Source organism: Ranitomeya variabilis, chromosome 7 (assembly GCF_051348905.1).
Source record: "Ranitomeya variabilis isolate aRanVar5 chromosome 7, aRanVar5.hap1, whole genome shotgun sequence".
Classification (NCBI taxonomy): Eukaryota; Metazoa; Chordata; class Amphibia; order Anura; family Dendrobatidae; genus Ranitomeya; species Ranitomeya variabilis.
In genome coordinates this window covers 65,029,240-65,051,599 of record NC_135238.1, presented here as the reverse complement: position 1 = coordinate 65,051,599, position 22,360 = coordinate 65,029,240, and the positions used below count along the sequence as shown (strand labels likewise).

General features: G+C 43.5%; 1 protein-coding gene across 3 annotated transcripts in view; it reads right to left on the bottom strand.

The window, feature by feature from the left end:
• Positions 1 to 22,360, bottom strand: part of GRIN2A (glutamate ionotropic receptor NMDA type subunit 2A) — a 678,902-nt gene that overhangs the window by 82,264 nt on the left and 574,278 nt on the right. For all 3 annotated transcript variants that reach the window (XM_077275211.1, XM_077275210.1, XM_077275212.1), the window contains 3 exons: positions 6,190 to 6,395; positions 1,816 to 1,984; positions 1,529 to 1,682 (listed from right to left, as the gene is read on the bottom strand). In XM_077275211.1, coding sequence (XP_077131326.1) covers positions 1,529 to 1,682; positions 1,816 to 1,984; positions 6,190 to 6,395 — 529 coding nt within the window. The remainder of the gene's footprint in view (positions 1 to 1,528; positions 1,683 to 1,815; positions 1,985 to 6,189; positions 6,396 to 22,360) is intronic.

The window sequence follows — 22,360 nt, the reverse complement described above, 5'->3', positions numbered from 1 at the left end:
ATGGTAGTGTGTGGCGCATTTTGTGTGTGTGTTCATATCACCGTGTGCGGTGAGTATCCCATGTCGGGGCCCCACCTTAGCAACTGTACAGTATATACTCTTTGGCGCCATCGCTCTCATTCTTTAAGTCCCCCTTGTTCACATCTGGCAGCTGTCAATTTGCCTCCAACACTTTTCCTTTCACTTTTTCCTCATTATGTAGATAGGGGCAAAATTGTTTCATGAATTGGAAAGCGCGGGGTTAAAATTTCGCCTCACAACATAGCCTATGATGCTCTCGGGGTCCAGACGTGTGACTGTGCAAAATTTTGTGGCTGTAGCTGCGACGGTGCAGATGCCAATCCCGGACATACACACATAAATACACACACACACATTCAGCTTTATGTATTAGATTGTGATGATTGTGAAATGAAGATTTTTTTTTATAAAATACATTTTCTGTGCCCTCCTTAATCCAAGAGGATAATTTCCCTGGGGCCATTATGTTGCATTTGACTGTGAAGTGTTGCCCTGCCAGGTGTTAGGGGTTTTTTTTAAGACAATTATGTTCCTGATCTATATGTCTCACACTGGTCATGCCACCTTTCTTTAAATAAGCTTATAAGGCAGATTTTCAGTGAGATCTATGTCCAGCCCATAGATCTTAAAAACTCATTTACATATTAACAAAAACGTGAATTTATCTGGAATGAGATAGTGTATCGCAGATATTAAGGTATCATTTTATTCAACTTTATATGACCTGCATGTCCAAATAGACCACCTAGCAGGATTGATCCAAATGACACATTCCCTATATAAAGCTAAAATGGTATGTTAAAACTATATAAGCATTCACTTTTGGAAGTGGAATTAACTTTTGCCACTTTTGTGGTAAAGTCAGAAATCATCTAATAGTCCAAGATGAATATCTGTTCAAGCATTATGGGATACTGAAACACCCGTTTTTAGCTCCCTGAATTGGACTCATGTAGGGTATTATTTTACAACAAACACATAATAGGGATGAACGAACTTGTGGAAGTTTGGGTTCTGGTATCCAACCAAAACTTTATTCCAAAGTTCGATTCGGATACTAGAATTATACCCGAACTTGAACCAGAACATGGACCCAATTGAAAAAAATGAGGACCCAGACTTTTGAGCCGGAAAGTTCTCTCTCTCTTATGAACTTTCCCTGAAACTCTGAACATTGCAACGGACTTCCGGGAGAAGTCCGTGTTCGGCATTTAGCACCAGACAGTAGCTTTGCGGTATGAACAACGAACTTTTAAGTTTGAGTTCATTCATCTCTACTCAGATAGGTGAGCGGGGCAGTGAATATAAAGAATTTCCTATTTTTTAAAATCTTTTAATGATCCTTTCTGGTTCAAAAACTAGTAGATTAGATGCTGCCATTTTGCAGAATAATCCATAATGCATATTTTTGTAAACTTCAAGTATAACTCAATCCCACTCAAATGTATTCGCTCAACTCTAATATTTATACTTTGGATTTTTCTTAATGTGATCAGACATATCTTACCTAAAAATGCAGAAGGAGAAACGGTGCCATTGCTACGTGATACCATAACACTAATTCCAGTTTCGACAAATGGAACTGAAAAATCAACAACCTCCGAGCGCTCTTCATTAATTGTGAGTGAACCCACTGCCATAACTGCCCGCTTATAAACCACCTGGTCCATTAATGACAAAGAAGAAATAAAACAGAAAGAAAACGGTGTCAGTTACAATTTTTGAATACAAAAATCTTAATACTTAAGAGTGACAAGTTCTTACTAAGGAGTTCTTTTACCTAACAGAACTTACTTCACCAATCATTCCATTCCAAACGTTATTGATTTTTTTGCCATGCTTCCCATTGGTTACGAGGTAAAGGTTATATGTGAATTTCACAGTCTTTGAAAGCTTCTTCAATATATCTATACAGAATCCTTTGCAGCATTTTTTCACATATGTCCCCTCAGTTGTGGAATTGCTGAAACACAAAAAGAAAGGAAGAAGTGTAGAATAAAAGAAGCACAGAGAAGCAGGATGCATGGATGAGTGGAACAGAAAATTTTACAACTTTGAAACTTACAGCAAATAAAAATTTCAAGCAGTAAAATGAAAAAGGATCCTAAGATTCTTGTCTATTTCTAGGTCACTCGCTAAATACATTTGCAACATTGCACATGTTGTCGACTTTTTAGAAAAATGCCAATGGAAATGTTAACTTTGCATTAGAACTAGTGATGAGCAGGCGTGCTAGGATAAGGTCTTATCCGAGCATGCTCGTGTCCTAATCTAGTATTTTCAGCATGCTCTAAAAAAATGCTCGAGTCGCAGCGGCTGCATGTTTCGTGGCTGTTCAACAGCCACAACACGTGCAGGGATTGTCAAGTAGTTCCTGTGCCAAGGGGAATCCTGCTGCCTAAGCATGTAGGCGTGGTTGGATGCTCACCTGTCGGATTAGTGACTCTTTAGCCTAGCAGATCCTATCAGATTTAGCTCTTACATCGAAGTGCTGGGGAAAAGGAATGGAGTAGAAGAAGACTACATCATCCAATCACACTCCTATGCGCCCTGCACTCTTCAATGTAACAGAGAGCAGCTTCTGCAACACTGAACTGCGCCTTGACTCTGGAGCATTTAGAGCCCAAAGCAAGGAGCGAAATTAATCAGGGTTAACCCCTTCCCGCAGCGGCCCTTTTTCATTTTTGTGTTTTCATTTTTCGCTCCCTTCCTTCCCAGAGCCATACATTTTTTATTTTTCTGTCAATACGGCCATGTGAGGGCTTATTTTTTGCAGGATGAGTTGTACTTTTGAACGACACCATTGGTTTTACCATGTCTTGTACTAGAAAACGGGAAAAAAATTCCAAGTGTGGTGAAATTGCAAAAAAAAGTGCAATGCCACACTTGTTTTTTGATTGGCTTTTTTGCTAGCTTCACTAAATGCTAAAACTGACCTGCCATTATGATTCTCCAGGTCATTATGAATTCATAGGCAATTAACATGTCTCGGTTATTTTTTATCTAAGTGGTGAAAAAAAATTCAAAACTTTGCTAAAAAAAAAAAAAAGTGCACCTTTTTCCAATACCCGTAGCGTCTCCATTTTTCATGATCTGGGGTCGGGTGAGGGCTTATTTTTTGCATGCCGAGCTGTAGTTTTTAATTATACCACTTTTGTGCAGATAGGTTTTTTTGATCATCTGTTATTGCATTTTAATGAAATGTCACGGCGACCAAAAAAACGTAATTCTGGCGTTTCAAATTTTTTTCTCGCTACGCCTTTTAGTGATCAGGTTGATGCTTTATTTTATTGATAGATCGGGCGATTCTGAACGCGGCAATACCAAATATGTGTAGGTTTGATTTTTTTATTGTTTTATTCTGGATGGGGCGAAAGGGGGGTGACTTAAACTTTTATATATTTTTTTTATTTTTTTATATTTTTAAAAACATTTTTTTTTTACTTTTGCCATGCTTCAATAGTCTCCATGGGAGGCTAGAAGCTGGCACCACTCGATCGGCTCAGCTACATAGCAGCGATTATCAGATCACTGCTATGTAGCTGAAATGCAGGCTTGCTATGAGCGCTGACCACAGGGGGCCGGAAGCGGTAGTTAAATGCCGCTGTCAGCGTTTGACAGCGACATTTAATAGGTTAATAGCAGCGTGTGAATCACGATTTGACCCGCCGCTATTGCGCGCACATGTCAGCTGTACAAAACAGCTGACATGTCGCGACTTTGATGTGGGCTCAGCGCCGGAGCCCACATCAAAGCAGGGGACCCGACATGCGCAGTACTAGTATGGCGCATGTCGGGAAGGGGTTAAACAGACAGCCAAAAAGCTATTTGGTAGTGGTAATCATATTGTGACTCCTTTATCCTGGGTATTATTCCTAATTCCGCAAAATAATTTTCATGAGCATGGAGAGTTGTATTTATATAAATTTCTATAGCAAGATGGCCGCCGGGCAGGTCCTCAAGGGAAAATGTGTGTCATTGAAGAATTTAACCTCCATGATGTAAGCCCAAAAAGGAGGTACCAGCACAGATAGTACTGAGAGTGTTAATAGAGCATAGCAAGGGCCAGGTTTAGGAGCAGTCAAAGAGATGCATGGGACTAGCTGCTCCTATACCTCCACCCTTGGGTGTAGTATGGCTTATTTACAGCAGCCAGGCTCTTTCATTAGTGTCTGTGTGGGAAAGAGGAAGGACCATGGTTATATTGCTAATATTGGAGAATTTTTCCTCTTTTTGTGGTTTTCATGTTAGAGTAGGACTGGCAAATGTAAGGAACCTTGGCGTGGGTTGCCAGCTTACATATTATGGCCAGAATATCAACCAATACCTTACATATATTGATATTTTTTTTGCACGTTGTATTTTTTTCGGGGTGCAGTTGGGCCCAAATGGTTCTGTACACTGTGGCCTCTGTTCACACAGGATGCATTATAGTTAGCACTGGGCAGCCCGCCATAGGGCATCAATAATAGGCTGAGAACCAGATGCTCTGCATTCCTTGTGTGAACACGCCACATACAGAGTATATATTTTTCTTGCATTGGTGTACCACACGACCAATCCCTGATTGAAGGCTGGCTGTTTCATTTGGTATTGCACCTGTGCAGTTGCCATTTTACTTGGGTCCGCTGCTCCCTGTCAGTGCAATTATATTGAGCACATGTAAACGAAGATATAAAAAGAATGCGGCACTCACCCGGCTTCTTCAATTGTTATACATTCTTTATTGAGCATGGCATACCATACCAAACGTGGCACAATACAGGCTACGGCATGAAGAGGGAGCAGTGAGGGAGTGTGCAGAGACAAGACGGACAACGGCCGTTTCACGCAAAAGCGCTTCTACGGGTCCATGCTTTTGCGCGAAACAGCCGTTGTCCATCTTGTCTCTGCACACTCCCTCACTGCTCCCTCTTCATGCCATAGCCTATATTGTGCCACGTTTGGTATGGTATGCCACGCTCAATAAAGAATGTATAACAATTGAAGAAGCCGGGTGAGTGCCGCATTCTTTTTATATCTTCGTTTACATGTGGACTATGCACTCTATCTGCAGAGCACCGCCCCAGCTTCAATAGTAGCTGAGTCCGTCTGACCTCTGAAGAAGGGATTAGCCTTGCAGCTGGATTGTTTTATGATAGCTCGTTCAGTGCCGGCCAGTTGTTGTTTTTCTTTCTTGCGCTTGTGGCAATTATATTGAGGCCCATTTAGACAGGTAAGCATCTCTGCCTGTTCTTGGTTTGTTTTCTTGTATTGCTTAGACTCTGCCAAAGGCTGAAAATACTGGATGGTTATCTAAATGGGTGTGCCCATGCTGTATATAAGGACTGCTTATTTTCTGCTACCCTTGTGCCCAGGAAAGGTCTATTTTCTGTTCATGTGGACTTTGCTGAAGTTTATGATGGTTAATAAAACTCCAAAATACTTTGCACCAGAACCAAAAAGGCTTGTGGGTTTACCTTAAATGCTGTCAAAGATAGGAGATTCCTTATATATGTCCTGAGACAAGAACATTGCCTTTAAACGGGTTGTCCAGGTCTAGTAATTTTTTTTAGTTTGGGCCTAAGAACTAACAGACAGGTAGTTGCTAACTACCTGCCTGTATTGCTCGGTGCAGATCTCTGCTATCACAGAGTGGTCATGGACGGCTCCTGCCAGCGATTCTGCGGCTTTCACTGACAGAATAGCAGCTTCTCTTATGTTGTGCTCTGTTGATGTGGCATTACTGCCAGTTCCCCGGTGTCTAACTGCGAGGAGCCGGCTGTCAATCAGCATGATGCCATCAGCCACACCCTGTCGGCAGAGCAGTCTGAAAGAGGAGGAGTTCCTCTGTTGATGTGAAGCAGCAGAATCACCAGCAGGAACGATCAGTGACAACCCTGAGCCAGAGACGGATAGGACAGGTAGTTAGTTAGCAACTACATGCCTGTTATTTCTCTATTTAAACAAAAAATTGTCAAACACAACCCCTTTAAGTGGATGCATTTTCTATTGTAGTGATCATCCTGGAAAGGGCTGTCTACCAGTTTTATGCGAGTACTGAAGATATCCATTACCTATTGTGGCCGTTTGCAATTTGTCTTAATACATTTTAAGACGTCTCTAAAAATAGTAGTCAATGGTGGCAAATAATGTATAGATGAATGTATCTTCTTTACATTTACTTACTTCAACCTGATATATTTTTGACACGGCACAGTATTCCTTACACATGTTCCTGTGAGGTAATCCATGTTTTCAACAATGACAAATGGAGCCTCCTCCAATGTAACGATGCTAAGATGGTTGTCATCAGGTTCAAAGTCCAGAGCCCCCGTTATCCTGGGCCACACGGGATATTTTACTTCCAGGCTTTTGTTCTCCCATTTTGCCACCTATTTAAATAAATAACATACATTCCTTATATACACAAATATTCTGTGTCTGACATAGAACAGATGGCGACTCTGAGAAAAGATAAAACTAGGCCCCCTACTATACCAACCAGAAGTGATGGACATCGAGAGAAGGCCCCTGTTCAAAAACAGTATATGGGTATTTGCAGTCCAATATTGTATCTGTGATAGAAGTTTACTGATATGGAGTTGGTAGTGGGTGCTCTAACCACTGGGCCTCTGTGGAATGCACAGGTTGCACCAATGGAATGTCGACACCTAAAAACTTTAGCAAAGTGTAGCTTATATTCAAATGCACCCCAACACCTGTGCTGGGGGCTTCTAAAAGGTTCAACTAGAGTCATTTGATGTCAAAATGACTGTTGGCTTTCGTTTGTTCGGTGCTGGTGCTATGGGTCTTTGAAGGTGATCCTTTACCACAGACTCCTTTGCCTCTACTGTCATCCAATAATTTCCACACTTGACTTAGAGGGAATCTGACAGCAGTTTTTTGCTGTTTAATCTGAGAGTAGCATACTATAGGGCACAAGACCCTGATTTAAGGGTTGTATCACTTACTAGAAATATTTACGGATTACCAGCTATCTAGCGATGAGCGAATGTGCTCGTTACTCAAGTTTTCCGAACATGCTCGGGTGTTCTCTGAGTATCTTGGGCATGCTCGTAGATTATGTTTGTGTCCCTGCAGCTGCATGATTTGCAGCTGTTAGACAACCTGAACACATGCAGGGATTGCCTGTTTGTTAGGGAATCTCCACATTGTATGCAGGCTGTGTAGCAGCCGCAAATCTTGCAGCTGCGGGGACACAAACATAATCTACGAGCACACCCAAGATACTCAGAGAACACCCGAGCATGTTCGGAAAACTCACTACATCACTACTAGCTACCTATTGCTTCCTGATTGCTGCCATCTTTTGGATATTCTGTATATTCATGTATTATATATACAGTATATTATTCAATAAAAATAAATTTTTTAGATAGAAACTTTTCTTTTTACCTCAGTTATTATTATTTTTTGGACTCCTTTTGGTATGATAGCTTACCATAAAGTAGCAATATCGTATTGATGTCTTACATCAAAAGCCATATGGTAGAAATTCTGCACTAGCTACAGACATTACAGAAAGAATCTACTCCTTGTTAACAGATTTTGTTACTTATTTCAGGATATTTTCTAGGCTTCATGTTTTTTTTCAGCAGAAGAGAAAGTAGAGATGTCAGCCTCAAAATGATTAAGTGTAGCTTTCACTCAGCATAGCTTCAGGTAGTTCTAGTCAAACTTACATTTTGGGGCTGACTTGTGTCACTGTTTACTTGATGTGTCTATCGCTGTAATTTTAGGAGACGGACGCAGAGATTCTATCACCAGCATTGAGCTGAATAGGACACTGACAGTTTCATTACTAAACTACAGTGTCTTTATGTTCTGCTGCCATTCAAGGGTTTTCTCTTAAAACTAATGAAGAAAATTGAAACACATACTGATGCCTAAAAAGAATAAATAAAGAACCAATGCTGTCCATCTAAATTTTAAATGATCCATACAAAAAGGCAATACAGTTTACCGGCAACTACTAGCTTAACAATCAACAGAACTACAATATACATTGACAATTTATGTATTAATGTGAGTCAACAGAACAGGGTCAATTATGCTTGACAAAAATGGAGACCTCCTAAACTCTTGCAAGATTTGGCAACTCCTAGGTGAACACCAAAGCCTTCTGGTAATTTTTTTTTTTATCAGGCATAGCTCTAGGAACAAAATTAACATCTAGAATGGCAGGAAATGGGACATGGATGGTGGACCAGTTGCGAAGAAGGCATGTCCCGACAAGAGGTTATGGCAAAAAGCATGGATGCCATTTTGTGTGACGTACTCTGGACAAGTATTACTAAAAGTTGTCAAGCAAGGAGTAAATACCTTAACTTGTAATTTAATACAATTTATTGTGGTGGTCTGTACAGCGTTCCCCCTGCAAATCAAAGGTCTTGACCACTCACTTTTTAACCCCTTTCTGACATATGACATACTATCCCGTCGAGATGTGGTGGGCCCGCATGACCACCGTCGAGATAGTACATCATATGCGATCGGCCACGCTCACGGTGGGAGCGTGGCCGATCGTGGCTGGGTGTCAGCTGACTATCGCAGCTGACATCCGGCACTATGTGCCAGGAGCTGTCACGGACCGCCCCTGGCACATTAACCCCCTGAACACCACGATCAAACATGATCGCAGCATTCCGGCGGTATAGGGAAGCATCGCGCAGGGAGGGGGCTCCCTGCATGCTTCCCTGAGACCCTCGGAGCAACGCGATGTGCTCGCGTTGCTCCGAGGGTCACCTATCTTCTTCTCCCTGCAGGCCCCGGATCCAAAATGGCCACGGGGCTAGTTCCGGGTCCTGCAGGGAGGTGGCTTACTAGCGCCAGCTCAGAGCAGGAGCTGGTAAGCCTGCAGCAGTGCACGTCAGATCGCTGATCTGACACAATGCTTTGCAAAGTGTCAGATCAGCGATCTGACCCTATAACATGATGCCCCCCCCCAGGGGCAATGTTATAGTGTAAAAAAAAAATATTCAGTTCCCATAAATACATTTCTTTATCTAAATAAATAAAAAAACACAATAAAAGTGCACATATTTAGTATTGCCGTATCCGTAACGACCCAACCTATAAAACTGTCCCACTAGTTAACACCTTCAGTGAACACCGTTAAAAAAAAAACGAGGCATAAAACAACGCTATATTGTCATACCGCCAAACAAAAAGTGGAATAACACGCGATCAAAAAGACGGATATAAATAACCATGGTACCACTGAAAAAGTCATCCTGTCCCGCAAAAAATGAGCCACCATACAGCATCATCAGTGAAAAAATTAAAAAGTTATAGTCCTCAGAATAAAGCGATGCAAAAATAATTATTTTTTATATAAAATAGTTTTTATTGTATAAAAGCGCCAAAACATAAAAAATGATATAAATGAGGTATCGCTGTAATAATACTAACCCAAAGAATAAAACTGCTTTATCAATTTTACAAAATGAGGAATGGTATAAACGCCCTCCCAAAGAAATTCTTGAATACCTGGTTTTTCGTCATTCTGCCTCACAAAAATCAGAATAAAAAGCGATTAAACAATGTCACATGCCCAAAAATGGTACCAATAAAAACATCAGCTCGTCCCGCAAAAAACAAGATCTCACATGACTTTGTGGACCAAAGTATGGAAAAATTATAGCTCTCAAAATGTGGAGACGCAGAAACTATTTTTTGCAATAAAAAGCGTCTTTTGGTGTGTGACAGCTGCCAATCATAATAATCCGCTAAAAAACCTGCTATAAAAGTTAGGGAAAAATCATAAAAGCAAAAAAATGTATATATTTCCATTTTCCCATTAGGATTAGGGTTAGGGCTAGGGTTGGGGTTAGGGTTGGGGCTAGGGTTGGGGCTAGGGTTAGGGTTGGAGCTAGGGTTAGGGCAAGGGTTGGGGTTAAGTTTAGGGCTAGGGTAAGGGCTGGGATTGAGGCTAGTTTTAGGATTGGGGCTAGGGTTAGGGTTGGGGCTAGGGTATAGACTAGGGTTAGGGCTAGGGTTAGGGCTAGGGTTAGGGTTGGGGCTAGGGTTAGGGTTGGGGCTAGGGTTAGGGTTGGGGCTAGGGTTTGGGTTGGGGTTAGGGTTGGGGCTAGGGTTTGGGTTGGGGTTAGGGCTGGGGCTAGGGTTAGGGTTGGGGTTATTGCTACAGTTAGGGTTGGGGCTAAAGTTAGGGTTAGTGTTGGGGCTATAGTTAGGATTAGGGTTGGGGCTAATGTTAGGGTTTGGATTACATTTATGGTTGGGATTAGTGTTAGGGGTGTGTCAGGGTTAGGGGTGTGGTTAGGGTTATGGTTGGGATTAGTGTTAGGGGTGTGTTGGATTTAGGGGTGTGGTTAGGGTTGGGATTAGGGTTAGGGGTGTGGTTGGGATTAGGGGTGTGGTTAGGGCTATGGTTAGAGTTGGTATTAGAGTTAGGGGTATGGTTTGCGTTAGGGGTGTGTTTGGGTTAGGGTTTCAGTTAGAATTGGGGATTTCTACTGTTTAGGCACATCAAGGGCTCTCCAAACGCAACATGGCGTCCGATCTCAATTCCAGCCAATTCTGCGCTGAGAAAGTAAAACAGTGCTCCTTCCCTTCCGAGGTCTCCCGTGCGCCCAAACAGGGGTTTACCCCAACATATGGGGTATCAGTGTACTCAGGACAAATTGGACAACAACTTTGGGTTCCAATTTCTCCTGTTACCCTTGGGAAAATACAACACTGGGGGCTAAAAAACCCTTTTTGAGGGAAAAATATGATTTTTTTATTTTCATGGCTCTGCGTTATAAACTGTAGTGAAACACTTGGGGGTTCAAAGTTCTCACAACACATCTAGATAAGTTCCTTGGGGGGTGTAGTTTCCATTATGGGGTCACTTGTGGGGGGTTTCTACTGTTTAGGTATATCAGGGGCTCTGCAAATGCAATGTGACGCCTGCAGACCAATCCATCTAAGTCTGCATACCAAACGGCGCTCCTTCCCTTCTGAGCTCTGCCATGCACCCAAACGGTTGTTCCCTTCACATATGGGGTATCAGCATACTCAGTACAAATTGGACAACAACTTTTGGGGTCCAATTTCTCCTGTTACCCTTGGGAAAATACAAAACTGGGGGCTAAAATATAATTTTTGTGAAAAAAAAAGAATTTTTTTTTACGGCTCTGCGTTATAAACTGTAGTGAAACACTTGGGGGTTCAAAGCTCTCACAACACATCTAGATAAGTTCCTTATGGGGTCTACTTTCCAAAATGGTGTCACTTGTGGGGAGTTTCAATGTTTAGGCACATCAGGGGCTCTCCAAAAGCGACATGGTGTCCCATCTCAATTCCAGTCAATTTTCCGTTGAAAAGTCAAACGGCGCTCCTTCCCTTCCGAGCTCTGCCATGCGCCCAAACAGTGGTTTACCCCCACATATCGGGTATCAGCATGCTCAGGACAAATAGCACAACAACGTTTCTGGTCCAATTTCTTCTGTTACCCTTGGGAAAATAAAAAATTTGGGGCAAAAATATAATTTTTGTGAAAAAATATGATTTTTTATTTTTACGGCTCTGCATTATAAACTTCTGTGAAGCACTTGGTGGGTCAAAGTGCTCACCACACATCTAGATAAGTTCCTTAGGGGGTCTACTTTTCAAAATGGTGTCACTTGTGGGGGTTTCAATGTTTAGGCACATGAGAGGCTCTCCAAACACAACGTGGTGTCCTGTCTCAACTTCAGTCAATTTTGCATTGAAAAGTCAAACGGCGCTCCTTCCCTTCCGAGCTCTGCCATGCGCCCAAACAGTGGTTTACCCCCACATATGGTGTATTGGCATACTTAGGACAAATTGCACTTTTGGGGTCCAATTTCTTCTGTTACCCTTGGGAAAATAAAACATTGGGGGCGAAAATATAATTTTTGTGGAAAATATGATTTTTTATTTTTACGGCTCTGCATTATAAACTTCTGTGAAGCACTTGGTTGTAAAAACGAGAAATTGCTGGTCAACTTTTAACCCTTATAACTCCCTACCAAAAAAAAATGTTGGTTACAAAATTGTGCTGATGTAAAGTAGACATGTGGGAAATGTCACTTTTTATGTATTTTGTTTGACATATCTCTGTGATTTAAGGGCATAAAAATTCAAAGTTGGAAAATTGCTAAATTTTCACAATTTTTGCCAAATTTCTGTTTTTTTTCACAAATAAACACAGGTAATATCAAAGAAGTTTTACCACTATCATGAAATACACTATGTCACGAGAAAACAATGTCCGAATCACCGGGATTCGTTGAAGCATTCCAGAGTTATAACCTCATAAAGGGACAGTGGTCAGAATTGTAAAAATTGTCCCGGTCATTAACGTGCAACCCACCCTTGGGGGTAAAGGGGTTAAAGCATTGCAACATAGTTCCAATCAACTGCATCCCAAACTAAATATTTCATGCACGTCACAGCCATAAACTGTGCACAGAACTGGATTCCCCCTTCTCACTTAAATGTGGATAGTGGTCATGGGGGAGAGAGTTCTAATTGAAAAGGAAAATTACAAATTTCCAAACATCTTTTGAGAAAGAGCATGAAATTATGGCTGGGAATAGAGCAGAAAATAACAAGAATTCTGGACACTTCAAGACTCCAGAGATAATTGAGATATTCTTGATATATATCTGGGTCAGAAAAGAGTGACCTTGAAAGCTAAAGAAAAACAATCAATAATTGTCTTTGCGAACAGTGGAGGTGTGCCTGAATTCAGACCTAGATGACGGAGTTTTACAGGAAATCTGTTGGTAAGACTTTCACTTAGAAACCAGAGATAGCACATGATAAGATAGGGTGAAACATTTCCAATGAAATTCATTTCATCACCTTCCAGTGTTGCATCGCACCAAAATTAGTCTTTAACTTAAAAGCAAATTTGCTTTGTAAGTGCACTGTTTGGGTATTAGGACTCTTGTAGTCCTCCACTCCTTTCTGCTTATAAACCACTGGTACCGCCTCTGGTTTTTGATTGACCGTGGAGAGTAGAGGCTGTGCTGCATGAGGGGCACCAGTAGGCGGAATCTAAGAGGAGCTGAGGACTGCAAGTGCACTAATACATTCACCAGTGCACTTGCAAAGATAATTTGCATATAAAGCGGAAACGAATTTCAGTACCACACAGCACTGCAAGGAGATGAAATAGGTATCGTTGGAGATGTTTCACCCTACCTTATTTTGTGCAATTTCTGGTTTCTTAGTGAAAGACAAACTGACAGATTCCCTTTAAATATAGCTTAGACCATATGTATAAAAAGGATATCAAATATTTCAAAAGAAGGAAATACGTAAGGTTTTGTCAGGCTCCGTTTACATCTTTTTTTTTGCTTTTTCAGAGATATACCTTGGGATTATTCCGACATAATGTACACATCTAATGAAATATATACCACTCTAAGCATACGTCTTGTCTGCCACCGACTGAGTGTATACAAAGCTATATACCAATGTACTTTTATGTTTTGCACTGCAGAGAAAAAACATAGTAGACTATGTATAATTTCAGTATAAAAAATAATCCTTGAATATTCACAAGGCAATAAAAAACACAAGGCCACATGTTTTGATCAGACTGGATCAACACTTCACTACTTTTATTATTTTGCTATTCAACATTCTGTTTGTTAGAAATTTTAATAGATGAGTGTATTAAAGGCAGGCGATCTTCAGAAATTGACCTATTCTTTAAATTAGGTTTTTGTGTCACACGTATTTAAGAAAAAAAAACATTTCTATTTATTTCATGATCTTTTATTCAAAAAAAGCGCAAATTAGCAATATTGGAACTTTCACATAGGTCACTGGAGCTTTCTAGACTCATACATACTATCCTTAAAATAACAGCATTAATCAAGGCTCCTAACCCTTATCTTAATCAGTGGCAGGATTAAAATGAAAAAAAGGGGAAATACAGCAACCACAAATGTCATATGTTAGGACTGGCGGAACGCACCAAATATTGATAATAGAGAATGTGAGATGCGTTTGCAGTCCGGGGTCCACCGTGCAGAGATGACACCTGCTGCTGAGTAATGGCGGATGGACGCTTGCTCACACGTGAGTTTAGACCTCACCCAGTGTGAATGGAAGCGAACTCTGTTGCTTCACAGAGTCGCCAATATACACTGTGCCCCGTTAGCAGTCACAGGGTGCAGCTAAAAGACACTAGTGGGATCCCTATGAATCACCCCCACTAAACTGGTGATTGGACTCGCTCTGACCCTCAGTGCATTTTGAGCCCACGCCTGAGGACGTCCTGAGTCAGATGCTGAGTCCAAGCGGGAATTCCCACCCTACACTGACCGGTTGTCAGGAAAGCGCACTGATAGCGCACGGCACTGCACTGGCGGCAAGGGCCGGGGCCCTGGCGAGACTGGGGGGCCCATAACGGTAAGACACTTATTATGCCGGCATTGCCGACACTGATGCGCAGCACATCATGCACTCCTGGGGTGCCCCCCGAAGCCGGACTACATAACTCCCGAGTCTGACCCTCCCTCCCTGTGCTAGTGTGCTGTGTGCTATGTGTGACTCCAGCCAGGACTCGGAGGCGGAGCTGGAGTGGATATATGATTCCCGGCAGCAGGAGGTGGGACTCACTGACTGGGACTCACTGCAGCAGGAATACTCACCAATCACTGCCCATGGGGATAGAAGAGTCACTTCCTGGCGAGAGTGAGGAGCTCGTCATCCTAAGAAGAGCAGCGCTGACACACAGATCGCGTTGCGACATGCTCTGGCACCCGGGTCCACCATCCAGTTCCAGCGCAGCGAGCAGCAGAAGACGAGCAGCATTCGTCAGTGCATGTGCTCAGATCCTGTGTCCAAAACAGTCCGGGGCGACGGCGATGGCGTGGTGGTGGGTGAGCTGGGCTGCCTGTGTTATATACTACGTGGGCTGCCTCTGTTATATACTACTTGGGCTGCCTGTGTTATATACTACGTGGGCTGCCTGTGTTATATACTATGTGGGCTGCCTGTTATATACTACGTGGGCTGCCTGTGTTATATACTACGTGGCTGTGCTATATGCTACGTGGCTGCCTGTGTTATATACTACGTACGTGGGCTGCCTGTGTTATATACTATGTATGCGGGCTGCCTGTGTTATATACTACATACGTGCCTGGGCTGCCTGTGTTATATACTACGTGGGCTGCCTGTGTTATATACTACGTGGCTGTGGTATATACTACGTGGGCTGTGTTATACACTGCGTGGGCTGTGCTATATACTACGTTGGCTATGTTATGCACTGCGTGGGCTGTGCTTTATACTACGTGGCTGTGCTATATGCTATGTTGGCTGTGTTATATACTACGTGGCCAGTGCTATATACTACTTGGCAGCAGTAAACAGTCGCACGGCATCAGCCTGAGCCAGCCCCTGGACTGACATCTCCGCTGAGCAGGCTCCACTTTGGCTGGAGAAGAATAGGAGACCGCAGTGGACATGGTTCGAGATTCCCCCTGTGCAGTGGCAGGAACTTGACACCTAACATTAACCCCCTCCTAGGTCTCCCCCTCCCTGGGCCTTGCTACATTCAAAGGCTGCAGTGAGCAGCGGAGCTCGAATGTGCTCCACTGGCTCCCATGTTCTGTCCTCTGGGCCGTGACCCTTCCAGTCCACCTGATAGAACTTTTTGACACGTACCACCTTGCATCCCAAGATAGCGTTCACCTCATAATCGTCCGTGGACTAACCCGATGTCCTGGCAGATGACTCAGAAAACCAGGACATGTGAACGGGCTTTAAGAGGGACACATGAAAGGTGTCAGTAATACCCAGGCATGGAGGAAGAGCCAGACGATAGCCGACAGGGTTAACCTGTTCCAGAACCTTGAAATTCCCTAAGTAGTTAGGCTCAAACTTAGTGGATTCAACTCGCAGCCTGATATTGCGGGTGGAGAGCCACACTAAGTTGCCAGGAGTAAAGGTCGGAGCGGGGCACCGATGTGCATTGGCAGAGACCCTCATTGTCTCCTTGGAAGCCTGGATAGCATCCTGTGTATGGTCCCAGATGTCCCATGCTTTTACTGCCAAGTCTGCCACCCTAGAGTTGGCAGAAGATACGGTCATGGGCACAGGAACCCGTGGATGCTGGCCATAATTAAGGAGGAATGGGATCTGCCCAGTGGAGTTGGCTATGGCGTTGTTCAAGGCAAACTCTGTGCAAGGTAGCAGGGATGCCCAGTCATCCTGCCTGGCTGAGATAAAATGTCGTAGATATGTGACCAGGGTCTGGTTGGCCCTCCCTACCAACCCATTTGTCTCGGGATGGTATGCTGAAGAGAGATTCAGCTCAATACTAAGTAGGTGACAAAGCTCTCTTCAGAACCGAGATGCAAACTGGGGACCGCAGTCACTGACAATCTTGTCAGGCATACCATGTAAACGGAAGACATGTTTGACAAACAACGCTGCCAAGGCTCGTGCAGAAGGTAACCGCGGAAGTGGCACCAAATGCACCATTTTAGAGAAATGGTGGGTAACTACCCAAATAACGGTGCAGCCACGGTACTTGGGTCAGCCTACCACAAAGTCCATCCTGACCATCTCCCAGGGCCTATCAGCCACCGGTAGGGGGTACAGTAACCCAGCAGGCCATTGTCAAGGAGGCATATTCTTGGTGCAGGAGACGCATGCCTGAATAAAGTCTCTAACATCACGGGCCATATGCGGCAACCAGTACGTCCTCACCAGAAGCTCGGATGCCCTTTTGATCCCAAAATCTCCACCCACCCTGGACAAGTGAGCCCAAGAGAACCTCCAGTCGCAAATTGGATGGCATGAAAGTCTTGCCCAGGGGCACAGTCTCTAGCGACACCGGAGGCACAGTTCTCAGACTCTCAGAGGGAACAATTAGCCGAGGCTCCTTCTCCTCTGATGACAGCATGGAGCGGGAGAGAGCGTGTTCTTCTCCCCAGACAGGAAATGAAGGGTGAGGTGGAACCGGGAGAAGAACAGGGACCATCTGGCCTGACGAGAATTCAGCCGCTGGGCTGTCTTCAAATATACCAAATTCTTGTGGTCAGTGTAGACTTGGAAGGGAAAGCGAGCCCCTTCGAAGAGGTGTCTTCATTCTGAAAAGCCAACTTCATTGCTAGCAACTCCTTGTCTCTGATGGAATTATTCCTCTCCGCCGGAGTGAAGGACTTGGAGAAAAGGAAGCAAGGAAGCTTTCGCCCTTGAGCATCCTTTTGGAAGAGGACCGCTCCAGCTCCGACAGATGAGGCATCCACGTCAATAATAAAAGGCTTATCTACATTGGGATGATGTAGAATGGGAGTGCTAGCAAAGTGGGACTTAACAGATAAGAAGGCTTTGGAGAGCTCCTCTGACCACAATTTGGGATTTGCTCCCTTCTTGGTGAGGGCTACCAAGGGAGCTACCAAAGTAGAGAAGTATATAAATAAGGAGAACACAGAGTCTGATCTACTATATCAAAATTGTGAAACAAACTTTATTATAAATAGTACATCACATATAAAATGTAAAAAACAGCGAGCACGAAGCACACAAAAAAAAAAGCACATGTACCAGTGTATATAACATGAGGTAATTGCACAGATAAGTCCAAGCTGAGTGCTAGCACAGCACAGATGCAGCACATCAATGTCCTATGGCATATATATATATATATATATATAGTGTTTCTCTTATGTATTGCTAGAGCAGGTATTTGAAGCTTTGCTAGATATCTGACTGTAAGTCAGCAGGCAGGTATGTGACATAAGGGGAAAACTAATATCAACAGCAGTAGCTGCCCCTATAGTATTAAACCATACCCATGCATAGAGATTTAGCCAATATCACATAGTGCAACACAGATGTGGCATTAATAAGCAGCATAAGATAGTAAGGAAAACAAAAGGACAAACTAAGCCATAGAAACAGAGAGTAAGTTACCCGTCATAGCTGCAGCTAGCTGTGCCTGCACTCGCTCCCCAACGCACGTTTCGGTGTTTAATTCCTTCCTCAGGGGGCGTGGCTAAGCTGACAACTAGTTCCGCCCTATATACCATGCCTCAGAGATCATATGATCACAACAGAGCCAGTCACCATAACTCCGCCGCGCATGCGCAAAGCGAACCACACGCTCCCCATCCGCGCAGACGGATCCCCCCACCAGCACACAGTCACGTGGGGCGGCCGGCGCCTGGCCGTCACCACGCAACCGCAGCAAGCAGAGAGGAGCACAGCCGAGCAGATGGAAAGAAGCGCAGAGAAGCCACGCGCACGCGCAGCCAGAGGTGACATACAAATATAAATATAATGGCTCCTATAGTGTTCGGCAAGACTAATAACTAAATGCAGCACCGATACCATTAAAACACGGATTTCAAAAAAAGAGATATCCATCATGTATAGATAAGACATTCACATATGATACAAAATATGGCTATGATGGAAGGTCTATAGACATTATAACACCATATACATGATGAAAGATAGTCCAATGTCCAAAATTAGTTTCCATAGCGTATCGTACTATCATCACTTAAAGTATATGAACAAGCGTAAGTCCAGAGGGTGAAGATAATCTAAACGCAAAAATCTTCATTTTTCAGTAAAATTTACTCCCCCAATTTTAGATACGTTGAAGAAAATGTTGTTTACTGTAAATGATCCATTTATATCATAATATCAACAGAATTCCCGAATGTTCATATCTACTCCAGATACATCAAATCCGAATGGAAAATGCTGCATAAGAAAAGGCACTATAAAAGCAGAAAAGAAACGCAATTAAATAAAAACACTTAAAAACCACAATAAAAACATCAAGTGGCAGGAGAATCAGCAAAGAAAACACACAAAGGCACAATATAAATATCAATACAACACCAATTTAAAGAAAAGAGGCAAATCCCTGGGATTCGTTTAATCCGTGGGGGGACATTGTGCCCAAGGTAGTAATCCATTTACATTCCTTTTGGGCTAACATACGTTTAATGTCCCCACCACGTATCCCACTCTGAATGTGCTGGATGCCTCGAACACTAAAGGATTTTGGGTTGCTGTGGTGGAATTGTTTGTAGTGTTTAGGTATTGTCTTCAGCAAGGTCAAGTCGGTAACATTAGCTGATGCAAGAATGTCTCGCACATGCTCTCGGGTACGAATTCTTAATTGACGTGATGTTAGTCCGATATAGATTTTATTACAACCACATGTGGCATAATAAATCACCTGTGTGGTAGCGCAGGTAATATGTTGATTAATTGAAAAAATGCGTGTACCATCAGCTGTAGCAAATGTGGTTGTTCTCAGGATATTTTTGCAAGACAGGCAGCCGCCACAGGGAACTGGTGACTGGCTCTGTTGTGATCATATGATCTCTGAGGCATGGTATATAGGGCGGAACTAGTTGTCAGCTTAGCCACGCCCCCTGAGGAAGGAATTAAACACCGAAACGTGCGTTGGGGAGCGAGTGCAGGCACAGCTAGCTGCAGCTATGACGGGTAACTTACTCTCTGTTTCTATGGCTTAGTTTGTCCTTTTGTTTTCCTTACTATCTTATGCTGCTTATTAATGCCACATCTGTGTTGCACTATGTGATATTGGCTAAATCTCTATGCATGGGTATGGTTTAATACTATAGGGGCAGCTACTGCTGTTGATATTAGTATTCCCCTTATGTCACATACCTGCCTGCTGACTTACAGTCAGATATCTAGCAAAGCTTCAAATACCTGCTCTAGCAATACATAAGAGACACACTATATATATATATATATGCCATAGGACATTGATGTGCTGCATCTGTGCTGTGCTAGCACTCAGCTTGGACTTATCTGTGCAATTACCTCATGTTATATACACTGGTACATGTGCTTTTTTTTTTTGTGTGCTTCGTGCTCGCTGTTTTTTACATTTTATATGTGATGTACTATTTATAATAAAGTTTGTTTCACAATTTTGATATAGTAGATCAGACTCTGTGTTCTCCTTATTTATATACGATTTTTGAGTCGTTTGTTCTATATTCACAACATGCAATTTAGCATGTGTAAGCAAATGTTTGCTGGGTAACGGATGTACCTTTTTTGAATATACAAAAATGCGCTTTGAACTAATTTTGCAAAGTAGAGAAGTGGATAATGAACTGACGATAATAATTAATGAACCCCATGAAGCGCTGTACCGCTTTGAGAGAATGAGGTTCCTTCCAGGCCATCACTGCTTGTAGCTTGGCAGGATCCGTAGCTAATCCCTGGGCGGAGATGATATAGCCCAGGAAAGGCAAGGACTCCTGCTCAAACACACACTTCACCAACTTGGCATAGAGGGAGCTTGCCCGTAGGAGGTCGAAGACTCTGCAAACATCTCTCCGGTGGGAATCAATATCTGGAGAGAAGATGAGAATATCATCCAGATAGACTACCACCGAGGTGGAGAGCATATTCCGGAAGATATCGTTCACAATGTCTTGGAAGACTGCTGGGGCATTACAGAGCCCAAAGGGCATCACCAGATATTCATAGTGCCCATCTCTGGTATTAAAAGCCGTCTTCCACTTGTCCCCCTCACGGATGCGAATCAGGTTGTAAGCACCCCGCAGATCTAGCTTAGTAAATACCCTTTCTCCCTGGAGCCTATTGAAAAGCTCAGATATCAGGGGTAGAGGGTACTTGTTCTTAACGGTAATGGCATTAAGACCCCTGTAGCCTATGCATGGATGTAATTCTCCGCTCTTCTTCTGCACGAAGAAAAACCCCACCCCCGCAGGTGACACTGACTTCCTAATGAATCCTCTTGCCAGATTCTCCTGGATGTAATGTGACATTGCCTTCGTCTCCGGGAGAGACATGGGATAGACACATCCCTGAGGAGCCTCTTGCCCCTGGCAAGAGGTCAATAGGACAGTCATAGGGGCGGTGAGGCAGAAGAGTCTCTGCAGCTCTCTTGGAGAAAACGTCCGCATAAGACCAGTAGTGTTTGGGTAGAGGGCTAAGATCTGCGGGTATCTCTGTAGTGGCAACCTGAACACACTCCCTCTGACCTCTACCTTCACAAGATTGACTCCATCCCAGAATTCTCCCTTAGGACCACTCAATATGTGGGGAGTGGTAACGCAACCAAGGTATCCCTAGAAGAATCTCGTCTATTCCCTTAGGAATGACGAGAAGGGACATGATCTCCTGATGGGATGGAGACATGGATAGTGTAAAGGGAATAGTCTGATGTGTAATCTGTGAAGGCAGTGCCGACCCATTCACCACTCTTACGGTCACTGGTTTGGCTAGCATAACCAGGGGTTTTGCGTGCCATTGGGTGAAGGAAGAAGACATGAAATTTCCCTCCGCCCCAGAATCCATACAAAGCTCAACCGTAAAGTGGAAGGGCCAAAAGTAATTGTCCCCTTGAAGCACAATTTGGAAGAAAATGCCGCTGTGTCTAGTGAACCTCCTCCTACAGTTACTAGATGCAGTCGTTTCCTTGCCGCTGTGGACAATTCTTGGAATAATGTCCTGACTAGTGTTGTGCGATACCTTCCGATATGCAAAGGTATCGGTATCGGATTGGATCGGCCGATACCCAAAAAGTATCGGATATCGCCTATACCGATACCCGATACCAATGCATATCAATGGGACACAAAATATCGGAATGGTTCCCAGGGTCTGAAGGAGAGGAAACTCTCCTTCAGGCCCTGGGATCCATATTCATGTATAAAATAAAGAATAAAAATAAAAAATATTGATATACTCACCCCTCCGACGGCCCCTGGCTCTCAAAGGTCCAAGCGTCTGCCTCCGTTCCTAAGAATGCCGAGTAAAGGACCTTCGATGATGTCGCGGCTTGTGATTGGTCGCATGACCGCTCATGTGACCACTCATGCGACCAATCACAAGCCGCAACGTCATCGCAGGTCCTAAACTCACTGCATTCTTAGGAACGGAGGCTGCCGGTTACACCGCTAAGGTCCAGGCTCCGCCGGAGGGGTGAGTATATCCATATTTTTTATTTTTATTCTTTATTTTTTACATGAATATGGATCCCAGGGCCTGAAGGAGAGTCTCCTCTCCTCCAGACCCTGGGAACCATACACTGGGAACTTCCGATTCCGATTTCCGATATCACAAAAATATCGGAACTCTGTATCAGAATTCCGATACAGCAAATATCGGCCGATACCCGATACTTGCGGTATCGGAATGCTCAACACTAGTCCTGACTGCTGGCAGACACTACAGACCATGGGTATTCAAGCAGCCCGAGACTTAGGACCTGCTCGAGAAACCTCCATGGCCTCATAGGGCTTGGAAGTCTGGACAGGTGACTCCAGAGGTTTGGCGAAGGTAGGCACCAACCGAAACCTCTGTCTACACT